At 38.0% G+C, this 14,574-nt stretch overlaps 1 protein-coding gene across 1 annotated transcript in view; it reads left to right on the plus strand.

Annotated features, from left to right (window-relative positions):
- The first annotated feature begins 3,178 nt into the window (after positions 1-3,178).
- STXBP5L (syntaxin binding protein 5 like) overlaps positions 3,179-14,574 on the plus strand; it is an 82,050-nt gene continuing 70,654 nt past the window's right edge. Inside the window, exons 1-4 of the mRNA XM_032214634.1 lie at positions 3,179-4,882; positions 8,672-8,769; positions 10,110-10,191; positions 11,604-11,704. Of these exons, the coding sequence (XP_032070525.1) occupies positions 4,700-4,882; positions 8,672-8,769; positions 10,110-10,191; positions 11,604-11,704 (464 nt within the window). The 5' untranslated portion in view covers positions 3,179-4,699. The remainder of the gene's footprint in view (positions 4,883-8,671; positions 8,770-10,109; positions 10,192-11,603; positions 11,705-14,574) is intronic.

Here is a 14,574-nt window from a genome sequence, read left to right on the forward strand (position 1 = left end):
TCAAAGATAAAAAGAGCAAGGGCAAAATTAAATAAGCCAAGGATAGCAATGTAAAAAGAATACAGTATTAAGGAGAGAAAGGAGAAGAAAAAACCTCGCTTCTGCTGAGGTCAGGGAAATGTTTGATACTGATCTGGCTGGGTAAGAGTCCAAGAGTCCATATCGCCAATAACTACGCGTGGGGGGAAAGGAAATGTGTTTTGTGAGGAAGAGAAAGAGCGCGCTTCACCGATGCCCGTTGGCGAAATTTTGGAAGAGAGGCAAGAGACTTCAGGCACCGAGCCCCCACCCCTGGCTGCGGCAACTGGAGCGGGCGGGAGGCAGGGAAGGGGTGGGCAAGACCGCCGCTTTTCCACCATGCGCTGCAATAGCGGCAGCGGCGGCCTGAATCTGGCGACTGCCCCTCACCACCTCAGGCGGCGCTCATACCCTCCCCTTTCCTGCGCTACCGTTAGACTCCTCTCAGCCCCCCACCCACGCCCGCGGAGGGCGCCCGCGCGCCAAAATCGCGCACCCCCATCTCCCCTCAAAAGACCCCCCCGCCCTCGGCTGCCCGACGTTCTCTCTCTCTCTCTCTCTCTCTACCTCTCCCGCCGTTCCTTCTCACAAGCCAAGGCCGGGCGGGGAAGCGCCGTCTCCGTCCCGGGCGCGCCGCCCCTCCCTGGGCAACTCGGTGACGACTGAGCCGAGGAGGACAGCGAGAAAAATAAGAGAGCGGCCAGCAACGACCGCCGGGGAAGCCGCCAGGGCCTCCAAGGGCTCCGCTTCCAGCGCATGGTCCGCCCCCTCCTCGCCTCGCTTCCAGGCAAGCCGACTGAGGCGAGAAAGGAGAAAGAGGCGGAGGCGTTCACTGAGGGGACGGCTAACTCGGGGAGGGGGCGGAGGTGGTGTAGTAGCAGGGGATTCTTCCTCCTCGCCTCACTTGCTCCTGTGCTTCCGCGCAGCTCCCCCCCTCCGGCGACGGCGCTGCATGAGTGAAGAGTCGGCCGTTGCATGGCCCCCGGCCGCTGCGCGGCCCGGTGCCAGGTACTCCACGGCCCGGCACCGGTCCGCGGACCGGGGGTTGGGGATCACTGCTCTAAGGGGTTCAGGTCAGGTGAGTTTGCTGGCCAATCAAGCACAGTAATCCCACGGTCACTGAATCAGGTTTTGGTGCTTTTGGCAGTGTGGGCAGCTAGAAAATGAAGTCAGCATCCCCATAAAGCTTGTTTGCAGAAGGAAGCATGAAATGCTCCAAAATCTCCTGGTAGATACACACTTTTGTTGGCTAGTGTGATGCATGATGAGGCAAAGGAATTGGCAAATAACCTCTCTTAACTTATTTCTTTCTATCTATTGCTTTCCTCATCCTTTGCAACTTTCTTCTTCATCTTTAATGGCATCCATACATCCTTAGCACTGGCTCCTATTTGCTAAATATCTGCGTTATTTTTTCTTCTTCATGATTTTCTGTCCATAATCTTTATAAAAGACGTTTTATTGGAGTAGACTGCACACCAGCCTCTTAGCTGACCTATAACGTCTCTAGCCTGAATGGAAAATGTGCAGCATCAGGGATCATACCCAGGATTTTCAGCTTTCAAATACATGAGTGAGGGTGCAGGATGGAGAGGTGTCTAGGAATGACTGACAATGGTTCCCCACAGTAATAATGATTAAGAACAATAATATTTCAGGAAACGTTTTCATGGTTCTTAACCATAGAAGTAAACAAAGTCTTTAACACATCTCATAATCTGTAACAGAGTTGAAATATATATTTATTGTAAGAAATATTGTATACATAGAAAATGATCCAAATTAATTGAGAATATAGACTGAATTGTGATTATAAATACTGTAAAAGTGCAGCTCTTCCATTTATTCTCCAATTCATGGCATATTTTTTCCTTTAAATAAATAGAAATAATACATATTTTCCCTACTTCTAGAGATATTTAGAATTTTAGCATTATTTTTGGAAGAAATATTAAGCATATGAAATATGCAGGAGAACAAGCACTATTATACAATAATAGCTATAAAACATCTTCCTTTAGTCTAGCTTAAAACATTTAATAAATATGGACATAGGTTTTATCCAACGGTTTTTTTAGATGTGTGGAATTCAACATTTCAGCAGGAATCAAGTTAACTTTTTTATTGAGATCTGCTTCAAATGAACATTATTTAAGTGTAGATACAAATATACACCAAAATTGTAAACAACCTGTGAATAGTTTATTCATTTATTTATTTATTTGCAGATTCTGTTGCATTTGAGTCACTTGAAATTTTACCCAATCAGTTTTCATGCAGGTTCAGCTTCCATTTTGTATTTCAGATTATGGTGATTTTATAACTTTTTAAGAGTCAATGAGAAAAATAGTTATTTAATAAATACATTACCGTTCCAAAGAAAGTGGGGGGAACAAAGCCAAAATAACTGGAACACAATGCAGGATTTTTCCTGAACTGGAAATAACATTTTTAAAGCCTTGCTATCATGAATATTTGTGGAAGGGAGGTATCATATTATATACAAATACCATTACTTCTTGCATCAGACAGAAGGTATCCGTTTAAAAATGGTGTGTGCTATTGTAGTGTTGGTAGTTTGCTGTGAATTGTGCTACTTGCTATGTTTTTAGTTGCTAGAGTTAATTAATGTTAAAGTTACAGACTAAAGTTTAGTTTTGCTATAATCCCTTGATAGTGCTAATTTAACAATATCTAGAAATCAATGCTATTATAAAAGGCAGTGTCTCTCGGCAACTGAATTTTCCCCCCCAAAAAAATTTCAGAGGTTTCAGAAGCAAACTTCACTGGGTTTTGGTCCCATTCCCCATGGAACTTATCAACTGATGCTTACGATAAATTTCAGAGTTCGATGAACCTTATTATCTCTGAAGTATACTTCACGACTCCAAACTGCAGTCCTGAGTGTTAGAGCATTGGATCCTTTTAAGTGGTTCAATGTTTTTCTCAGCCCCGCCTTTAGAATGGAATCGGAGAATCTAGCAGCGCCCCCTCTAGCTCACCTCTGGTCAATCAAAAAGGACAATGACATGGCAGCAGGTAACACCCGATGAGGCTATACGGTTGCGCGCGCACGCGCTCTAGCTGTTCCCACTCCCCTCTCCCCGATAATCGCCGGCGTTTCCTCTTTCAGCCATTTTTTCCCAGCGTTGTGAAGGAGGAAGCGGCAAGAAGGTTCCGGACCCAAGCTGCAGCATTTTACTCCTTTTGCCATTCCTTACGGGCCAGCCTTCGGAGACTTCTGTTTAAGCGGAATCAAATTCGGATCAAATCTCTGAGTTATGTTTTAGCTTTTCTCTAATCTCACTCCTTCGGTCTATGGCAACATCTCATGAGTTGGGAAGTTCCTTCTTTCCACGATTCTTTTGCTTCCTTCTGGTTCCTTTCAACTCCGCTCTTTTTCAAAATTGCAAGCGGATTATCTAATAGTGAGCTTCTCGTCGTTCACCAGCCTTTCCCTCAGCGAAACAATCCTCCCTAGTTTTGGCGCGCGAGCCGGGTGAGTCTGGAGGAGGAGTCACTGCCGCCGCCGCCTTCGCCTGTGGTTTCAGGACCTTGGAGAGCTGCTTGGACGGATCGGTCGGGGAACTGCGGCACCACTCATAGCTAAGCGACTGGAGGATTGCGCAGTCCTCTCTCAATTTGCGGGCGATGCGTGCCCGCAATTCATGAAGTTGTGATTCTACACCCTTTATTCCGTCTACTAGTTGTGACCAGCCTGCTAGGACGCAATTTATGTCCAGGCGTAATTCGTGTTCCTCCACTTTTCATTGGTTTGGATGTTGTGGGTCAACGCCACAGCTGATTTCATCAAAGCCTAATTGGGAACCCTACTTTTTAAGGCCTTTTTGTAGCGAGGATAGCTTACTTTTTAACAAAATAATCCTTATTTGGTTTTGTTTTGATTTAATTAGAATATGAGTGGGTACATCACAATTAATAAACTGTGGTTTTCTTCTGGAGTTGAACAATATAGCAACATTGCAATCAGAGTGGGAGACTGGCATTGTGAGGGAAGAGTGTAGATGTAAAGCAGGGGGAAATATCTCAGATTGCAAGAGAATGTCATTTATTTACAAAGATGGAGGTTAATTGAATACTGAAGAATAGTTAAATACTCACTCCAAAGACTCTAAATATAAAAGTTATCAAGAAAGATAAAGAAGATTCTACAAATATTCCAAAACATGGACTATCTAGGGTAGAAGTGGGGATTTTAAAAAGCAAGCAAATGGACAGTAGCAAACAATTCTTCAGAAGAATCATATTGGAGATTATAATAAAGTAATTGACCAAAGACATTGGCTTGCAGGACTCAATTACTTAAAATAAATATATATTTCCAATAAGAAGGTGTGTTATATTTAAATCTGGATTACTAGTTTTATAAATCTTAATTCTTTAAGAAGGAGCCATAATTAATCCCTTTTAAATGCCTAGCCTTCAGTTTTTTCTTTCCCTAATGTCATTTTTGAATATCCCTTCTTAACATGCCTTCTTTTTAAAACAAAATTAAAATGTTATGTATTTCATTTGAGTTAGAAGAAGATGTCATACTGCTGTATCATTGGAACATTTGAGAATTTTTTTGTGAGAGGAAACAGTCTTTGCTGAATGTGAAATTATATCAAACCCAAGGAGTTCTCATAAGTGAAATTAATCTTGAGAGTTTTTCTACAAAATGAAGAAATTTAGTTTTCACAAAGTTTTGGATGGTTTAACTTCATCCTCTAGTGGAAACTGCAGTAATAGTAGCAGTGGCAGTGGGCCTGGAAGGAATTCTGGGAACTCCGAAGAGGCTGCAGGGACACCCAGGGATGAAATTCAGGAAAGGCTGACTGCAGACTACTTTCGGTTAAGCAAGGTAAGAGCTGAATGCTTTCTGTAAGCATCAACATTCAAAAAAGCGGAAAGCTATAAATCAGTTGTAACTTACCAATTTACATTATCTTAAACATTGACTGCATTTATTTTTCTCACCCCCACACCCAGTTTTATATTTTGTATAATAAATCACAATAAAAACAATTATGGGTTTATTCTAGTTGGTAACAAGCCTGAGACATGATACAATATACTCAATTTGATTAAGCATATTGATTGAAGTGTTTTACAGGTGGGGATGCCTCCAGTCCTTCAGTTGCCCTAGGTGGGCTATTATATGGTTAGTTGGATTTCTGGCTACATTCTAGGAAAATCCCTCCTTTAGGATGGACCCCAAAAGAGTATTGGGGACAGTTGGATTTCAGGAGGCAATGGAAGGATTTTTGTTGTGTAAATGGAATTAACAAACTCATGGCCCATTGCTTTGTTTTTGCTTGTGAGGAAGCTGACTCATACAAACCATGTGTTTGTGACTGTCTCTGAAGGATTCAATGTACAGTTCTTTAGAAGTGATGTTCTAATGTCTTCCAATAAACCAATATTTGTCTAGGAAGGAAGGAAAGAATACCTGTATAGCTAAAATTGCCAGATCAGATAAGAGTCTAGAACTAATACAAAGTTGTATGAGAACTAGAAGGGAATAGGCATTTTCACCTTGGGATTAAGATGATATAATTAAAATTCACAGGAACATGAATTTTGTCTCTATATGAATTTTGTCTCTATATCCTCTGCAAAGCCTCCTTCCTACAGAGCTTTATGCTGAATGCAGAAACTGCTTAAAAGGGACCATGCAAGATGTTTAAAGCAGAATTAGCAATTTCCAATGTCCAGTTTAGCAACACTGAAGAACTTGCGAGAATATATAAATAAACAGTTGTAACTGAGAACATAAATGAAACATTTTATACATCAGTTGAAAAGAACAGTCCAAAATAACAAATGGAAGGGGTAGAAGAGCTATTGTGCCACATCATAATAAGTATCTTGACATAAGAATGGCTCCTACAGGTTTTATTTCTCACTGAAACGCTTAAAGGAAATCTTCCTTTGTTTCCATTGCTTATAATGTGCTCTCTCTTTCCCATTGTACGCCAACAGAACTAACCAACCTTTTTCATCCTGAAAATCACACTTTCTCTTTTTGCTATAGTAGATTGGCTATTCTGCCCCACCCCACTTTTTAGATCATTGAGCTTAAAGTCTTATAAAGGCGTACAAGTGTCACATTGTTCCTTTAAATCTCTTTCAAGAATTGGGGGGGGGGGGGAAGTATGTGTGAAATCATTGTCATTCTGTATCGAGGATCAAGGTTTTTAATGAGCATGCTTTGGAAAAAAACTAAAAATTCCCCAAACACTGTAACATTAAAAAAAATGATTTGAGGGCTCTCTAAGGACACTGCACACAGCCTGTCATCAGTTACAAAATCAAATGCCTCATCTGGCACTTGGGTTCTGATAGACGATGGGAGAAAAAAGGCAGCATAGTATCTTCAATCACTCGCCTGAGAAAGGGGAAAAATCACAAGGAACCTTTCCTATCCTCTAACATCTGAGCTGAAGATAGAATTCATATCTGGTATTAAAGCATAATGAAAAGGACCTTGACAAACATGTAGGAATCATTATCTTGGAAAAGGGGGCTCAAACATTATTTTTGGATGCAGCTCAAGTAGACTTATTCACTGAACTATAAGGAAATATAAGAAATATGCACAGTCAGACTTGCAAGAGTCTGGTATTATAGTCAATAAAAGTAGTTTCAGCCTACCTGTGGAATTGATTTCCTTAACATTTGTACTTTAAAATACTTTATTGCATTCCTATGGCTTCTTATGCCAATTTTTTCCCTGTCCCTGTTAATTAGAAATTATGTGGGTTTTTTAAAAAAAAAAACCTAAATTGAGATGTTTACTTATTGCAAATGAATTGTACATTTTCTGATGCAGAAAGATATGAAGAATTTCATAAAATAATTCCATGTTTTATTATGAAACGTCTACAGATAAAGGAAATGCTTATACTAAACATTATTTTTAAAAACTCAAAAATATGATCTTACAGAATATGACAATTAAATCAAGGAGTTGAAGGGGGAGAAAAACAGTTTCAGGAGAGATTGATTTGTTAGACGTTTTCAGCAAATGCCACAAAGAATCTTATTGTTCTATGATAAATTTGATTTTTCATCAGAAACCACAAATCTGTTCTGTTGATACAGTCCAGAAGTCTGGATGGTTGGCTTGCTCAGGTTTGCATATGCAAGATTTAAAAATCATTGGAAGAAAGGCTACGTAGTACGTACCCTATCCAGCCATGGCCCTTCTTAACTCACAGTCCACATTTCTGTAAATGGGAGATGGCTCTCTGCCATGTACTTGCTCAGATTACCCCTCTGGTGGTTTTTTTGTTAAAAGAGAAACAGAAGTACAGTATGTGGAGAAGGAAGGATAGGGAAAGAAGGGTGTATCAGTCTACCTCCACAGTAGCCTTTGATTAACGTTGGGAATCTCTAAAATGTTAGAGAAGCCCGAGAAATTACCTATCTTCAAGAAGATTTCTCTTTCTGTAGAAATAATAAACACACCAGGAATTTGCTCTCAGATTCTGATTTTCTTTATGTCTCCATACAAGTTATGATATTGGGTGTTTAATTTCAGCTTCCATTCATAAATCTGTTATGAAGTAATCATTTTGTTGTTAAAATCTTAAAATGGATTCCTGTCATATTTTAAACTCTCTGCAATTTCTGCAGAGATAGCTGCAGATCTTGTAGTCTGTCTGAAATATTGGATTTATTTATTTGTTTAATCACACTTATATAGCCATCTATATCATAGTAAAGTGATCTTAAGTGGCTTACAATAAAAATTATTAAAGTAAGTAAACTACAGCTACAATTAAAAGACATCCATAATATTATTAACCACAAGATAGTGAAGAAAATTGGTGTTAAAACCAAGTGAAATTCTTTGCAAGTGGAACCCAAAGCATGCCTCTTCAGCCAGACCTAATGGGATGAGCAGATGTAATCAGGTCCCTCAGATATCCTGGGCCCATGCCTAGAAGAGCTTTAAAGGTCAAAACCAGAACCTTCAATCCGACTTGCAAACTAACTGGCAACCAATACAGCTTGCACAACAGAGGTGTAACATGTGCACATGCAACTGTCCACGTCACTGCATTTTGCACCAGCTGAAATTTGGGGATGCTCTTCAAGGGCGGCTCTGTCTAGAGTGTATTACAGTAGTCTACTCTGGAAATAATGAGGGCATAGCCTTTTCTTTTGCTTTTCTTTGTTCTTAATTATTTGGTGAGCAAGTATAGTACAGTGAACCTCAGAAAATCTGTAATTATCTCTTTCCACATTGAATATTCGTTTATGCTGGAAAGTTTTTAAAATGTTTGTCTTATAATGCATATTTTCTCCCTTTTCCCACTGATTTGAGCTGCATTTTTGTAGTCAACAGGCTGTTCTAGACTGTTACTACCCAAAATTTTCCATGAAAATTCTTCATGCTTCAAAATAAAATTTAAATTTAGTCTTATTTCAAAGTTTGCAATATGTATGTGCATGCATACAATTTATCTGCTCAGTGCATTAAAACCTATATGCTTACTTAATTGATTTTTTTTTAAATCACTGAGTGGCCCCACAGCTTTTTATTTGCTTTAGGAATTAAATTAAGGAAATTAAGGAAGTATAGAAAACATATCTAGGAGGTACAATTATTTTTCCCAACTAAGATTTGTATTTTCTGTTGCAGACAGTTCGTCATGGATTTCCATATCTGCCCACCGTTTTAGCTTTTGACCCAGTTCAAAAGATTCTGGCTGTTGGAACAAGAAGAGGTGCAATACGAATGTATCCTTTGCTGTTGGGCAGTATGATAGTTTCAACTACATTTTACAGTTCTATCAGTTTGTTTAATTTCCTCTTTATTCAGATAAATACAGAATAATTTTTAAACTATGCTTTGCTATTGTTTTTTGTGACAGTATAAACCAAAGTTTGTTTCTGGTCCTATGTGCCTAGTGTTGGTTCTTGGACCTCACTTTGTTTCATAATTATGGACTTGGCTAGATAACGTGATCTTCTTTTGGAACTAGTTTTGTCTCAGCCATTGTGGAATATCTGAAGGATGAAGTCTGCATTCAAGAACTACAGATGGTATCTGGAAAAGACCATAATTACATATCAAATAATGGGGAAGAAATAAGCATTTTGAATGAGTAGTGGGAGATTATTTTATCATGCTTTATACAGTAGCAGGAAATAATCCACATAAACAATTGTATCCATTCTAGTATTTGCTACATTTCCTGCTTTGGAACAGAGGGATGCTATCAATATCCAGACATTTGATTATTTCATTTAGATGATTATTTCAATTATATAGAGAGCACCTTCATCCATAATTCTTCCCAAACACTATTCTCATTCAAGTTAGAAAGTGCCAACTGAAATTGGACTTTAATTTGGGTTCTAGTTCTTTTGGCTAACTTTTGAATTAGTTGTCAACATCTGAGATATACAAAACACTTAAAAATACCAACACTGGGCAGTAATGTATTCCAGAAAAGTCAGCCTAATAAGAATCAAGAATGCTCAGTGGCTCTAAGAACTATAGTATTACTTGTTCAATGTCCCAAAGGTGCTTTTTCATGAGGCACCTGGACTTTCTTGTTCTTTTGAAGACATTTTGCTTCTCATCCAAGAAGCTTCTTCAGCTGTGACAAGATAGTGGGGAATGGAAGGATTTATATTCCTTGCAGACAGCTGGTAATTTGCATCCTTTTAGAGGGTCCATGAAGCACTTGGAGGTTTATCTGTGTCCTCAGGGTCACCTGAGTAGTGCTCCTGGTTCCTGTAGTCTGCGATTTTTTGTCTGGAAATCCATTCTTACTCCCACACCATTCAAAGGGTGTTCATCTCAAATTGTATAGCTAGAGGTCTGTAGAAATTTTCTATATACTTTTTCAATGGAATACTATTACTAATATTGGGGTAGGATGAATAAATTGCTCTGTATGAATCCTTAGGACTCATAATCTAGGATGAAAATAAACTCTAGAAATCTCTAAACTTTTTCACAGTCTGCTTTTAATTAGTAAAAGCAAGGATTAATTCTGCTTTAATTCTGTATTTCTCTTATTTCAACAATCAACCTAAGCAATCTGATCCTTGACTATGGTACTTAACAGATTGGGCAGGCCAGGTGTTGATTGCTATTGTCAGCATGAAAGTGGTGCTGCTGTTTTGCAGCTTCAATTTTTAATTAACGAGGTAAGGCTTCATTAATAAGATTTGTGCTAAAATGACATTGGATTGTTTTAGTCACTGTATCTCAGAAAATAAGGCTTTGAAGTAAGAAAGGTATTAATGAAAATGAAATCTTGATCTAGATTTCCTATTATTCACACAAGTCTGTTTCTTTGGCTTTTTACAGTTTATAAATAATAGCTAATGCTATCAAAATTTAGGTTAAAAATCAGAATAGCTCATAATGGGCAAGTATAGATCTTTTATTTCCATAGAAATTCCATTGTCATTTTTTTTTTTTTTGCTGCAAGTCACCCAGAGTCATCGGATATGAGATTGGCTGCAAATAAATTCCATAAATAATAAACAGAAATTTTAAATAAATGCACAATAAATATATCTTAAATGTGTATCAGTATACCACATATGCCTCCTAGATGGTGGAATACAGTTAATAGCATTTAGGCTTTCAATCTAGAATCTAAATTAGAGACACTAGATCAGTGGGAGAAATACTGGGCTTCAGATGAGCTTGTGGCATTCTGCTTAAAATGTGCTACAACTGATCAGTATTATCCTTGGAGGGTTTTTTAATAAGGGAATGCTGCATGTACATAAATATGATGAGAGCTATTAGTCTATTTCTTCTCTGTCTTATTAAAATCATTCAGAGCTTTGATTGACCAAAACTGTGGTGAGCAGCAGAGCAAAGCGTATATGAGCCTATCTGTGATCATCATGACTTACAAAAAATGTAACTTCGAATATAAGAGGAGAAAATTTAAAGAGCATGAATTAATTAACATAAAATGGGGAAATAAATAATATGACAAAGGAGAATGAATATAGTGATTCTTTGATGAGCATGTCAGGGTTCCGACAGATGCCCTAATTAAACAAAGGTAAATTTTCTGCATCTGATTAGTTGGTCTGCAGATTTCAAATTGACAGTTTAAGCATGAAAGCTAACTAGATGACTTTTGGCCAATCACTCTTTCTCAGACTTTCCATCCTCACAGGGTTCTTGTTGTTGGAAAAATACAAAGAGGAGGCAGGTGTATGAGGCATGTTCGCCACCTTGCTTATAAAGTAATGCAAATAGTTCTCGATTTACAACACTCTGTTTGAAATTACAACAGGACTGAAAAAAATGACTTCTGACCTTTCTCACACTTATGACTATTGCAACATCCCCATGTCACATGATCAAAGCTGAATGGGTTTGTCTATGTGGGGATCCGGTATCAGAGACTTTGTCATCTTTGACTCTGGATGGGGTAGCACTGCAACTTGGGGGTTCTCCTGGACTTGTGAGTCCTATTTGAGGATCAGGTGGCAGTTGTGGCTAGGAGAGCCTTTGCACATCTTCATGTTGTGCACCAGTTGCGCTCTTTCCTTAACCAGGCTTCTTTCTTGTTATGGTTCTTTCTTGTTAGGGTGCTTTGATAAGTGCAAGTTCAGATGACATGCTTCATTTATGGAATCTAAGACAGAAACGGCCAGCGATTCTTCATTCCCTGAAATTTAACCGAGAACGGTAAGGCTCCAAATGTTTTTCGCTCTACTTATCTGATTTGACTTTTGGAATGCTGAAACCTTATTTATTACATTTATGCAAGTAAGCTTAAGCAGCATATGGGCTAGTCCTAGATGAACCAGGGATAAAGGGCCCATGAGTCCAAGGACCCTCGCCTCTGTCCTAATTCACATTTTTTAAATCTTCAAATAGTATAGGCATTCTGTTGTAACAAAATGTTACAACAAGAAATAGAATTTAGACCAGAGATATTTTTATTAGGTATTATCCCAGAGAAACTTAAGAAAGAGGATACTTATTTGATTATACATGTAACTACAGTAGCGAGAATTGTATTTGCCCAGAATTGGAAATGAAACAAGTTACCAACAGATGAAGAGATAATAAAAAAAGATACTAGATTATGCAGAGATGAACAGGTTGACAATGAAAATAAAGGATAAAGAGGAATCGGAGTACTTCAAGACATGGTGAAGATTTTATGATTCGCTGCTGAAAGGAAGCTAGAAAAGAAAGTAAGGAGAAGATACAGAATCCAGACGATGCACTATTAAAGGAAAAAAAGGGGGGAAGCGGGGGGAAACAGAAAAGAAAATGTTAAATATACAAGTTTATATTCAAGAACAAGATATAAAGAGGGGGAAAACATAGTTAGGATAGATTAGTAAAGGAATAAGGAATGATACTAAATTATATTTGGGTTTGCGGAAATACTATCCCAAGAAAACAAACAGATTTGAAAGAGACACCTATAACAACAGAAAAAGAAAGGGAGAGAGGAGGAGAGAATGAGAGGAAGAGGAGGGAAAGAAGAAAGAAGTAAAGAGAGGAGGGTGGAAGGGAGAGAAAGAGAAGGAGAGAGGGTAGGAAGGGGAAGAGGAAGAGTAGGAGTAAGGGAGAGGCAAGGGAAGAAGGAAGGAGAAGGAGAGGAGGAAGGAAAAAAATAGAGAAGGGAGGGAGGGAGAAAAGAAAGAGAAAATAAGGTGATGTTACAACAGGCGGAAGGGATGGTAAATAAAGCAACCCAAATTGTATATTATAACCTATTAAATGGAATAACAAATGTATAAGAATGACAAATGTAAAGAAGAATAACAATTATGTGAATGTATACTTAAAATATTATGTAAAAGAATATTTTTTTAAAAAAATGGCTATAAAAAAATAAAAAGAATAGAATAAGCAATGTTCTGCCCAAGCATTTTGCATGGAATGAGCCAGTTTCCACTTTTCATATTCTTTGTCCAAAGCCATCCTTGACAGATTTAAGTATGATTAATAGTATTATAGCAATAGCATAGATAAGTGTAGCCTTCAGAAGGACATCCTAATTTATTCTGAATCCAATTTTTGCTCTATATTGTAGAAATAATTTTAATGTTGCTGAAAAGTTAGTGCAGCTTTGAATGTCAATATAGTTGTGATTTGACAGTAGAAAATGCAGCCCACAAATAATAGTTTTCATCGCAGCTCAAATTCAGCGGCATATAAAGCAGCATTTTAAAACGTAGTTCATAAATACTAATCTAATGATGTAATTATTTATTTAATAATTTAATTTTCTTGGGCAAGCCTGCCTGTCTTGATTATTTGATAAGCAGTAAGGCAATGAGTGCAAGAGAGTAACTTTGTCGTCAGAATATTTTACATAAATTCAGGAGAGAAACTGTTGTCTGTGCTTTTTATTTTTAAATATAGTTTTTAATTTTTAGTAATGGCTTTAGTATGGGTTTATGTTTGTTGTTTTTAGTTGAATTTGTTTACCATTTCTGATGTTTTTAATTGTTGTGAACTACTTAGAGTTACACATATGAGATGGGCATCTATATGAATTGAACAAAGCATAAAATATGTAATAAATAGTAAACACAGATATATGTGCGTACACATACACACACAGACAAGGAGGTGAGGCCACATTTTTTTACAATTCTGATCTATATGGTCTGTAGATGGCAGATTCCTCTTGCATCAAATCATTCCAAAGCTAACAAGGTCCCAAGCTATCACAACCTTGACTTAGACCCAGCAACCAATGCTTCTCCCCCCAAATGGCTGTTATTTTCATGCTGGGCTCTAGCACGAGTCTTAAAGCTCAGAAGTCAAAACCTCTGGTCCCAGTGACTGACCCAGATTGCACCCTGCAACATTATCCTGAAACACATTTATTTGTCTTCATTCGTTTTTTTCCTTCTTTAGGCAGGCAGATGCATTCCAGAACTGTAGTTTCTACAGCTTTAAGGTTAGACTCATATACAAGTGATTTGTAGAGTAAGCTGGTTGAGTTCACAAATGTGGACAAGGTTCTTGGTGAAGTTTAGCCAAGCATATATGTTTTGAACTCTTGTCTGGATTTAAGAAGTTATAATTCCTTTCCTATGAGAAAGAGCAGTTCCAGTCTTGATACCATCTACAATGATAAATTTCTGGAAATACTATCTTTGGGCAGGTGAGCTTTGCTGTATTCAGATCATTCCTGAATTACTATCTAGAAAATATAGTGCTGAGAATTTCTGTTCAAAGCCTTATAGAATGCTATCTTACCCCTTCCTTCTCCCATGTATATAGTTATAAGAAGTTGCCAAGTGAGGTCAATTCAGGATATATATTGCCACATCATTAATTTACAAAACTGCCTTTTTTATCTAATTTAGATGAGCCACTGAAATTGCTTACTCACCATTCTTGGCTACAGTGATAGAGGGGATGAAAGGCAAGAAGCTGAAGTTCAGTCTAGAAAAAAAGATTATATTAGTCTGTGGTCTATTTATCTAGATGAATGATGCTCAACCTGTTCTGGATTAACATATAGTGCTTTTAGATTAATTATTTCCATTAAAAAGACAAACACCTTCTATACGATAAAGCAC

This window comes from Thamnophis elegans, chromosome 3, assembly GCF_009769535.1.
Source record: "Thamnophis elegans isolate rThaEle1 chromosome 3, rThaEle1.pri, whole genome shotgun sequence".
Lineage (NCBI taxonomy): Eukaryota > Metazoa > Chordata > Lepidosauria > Squamata > Colubridae > Thamnophis > Thamnophis elegans.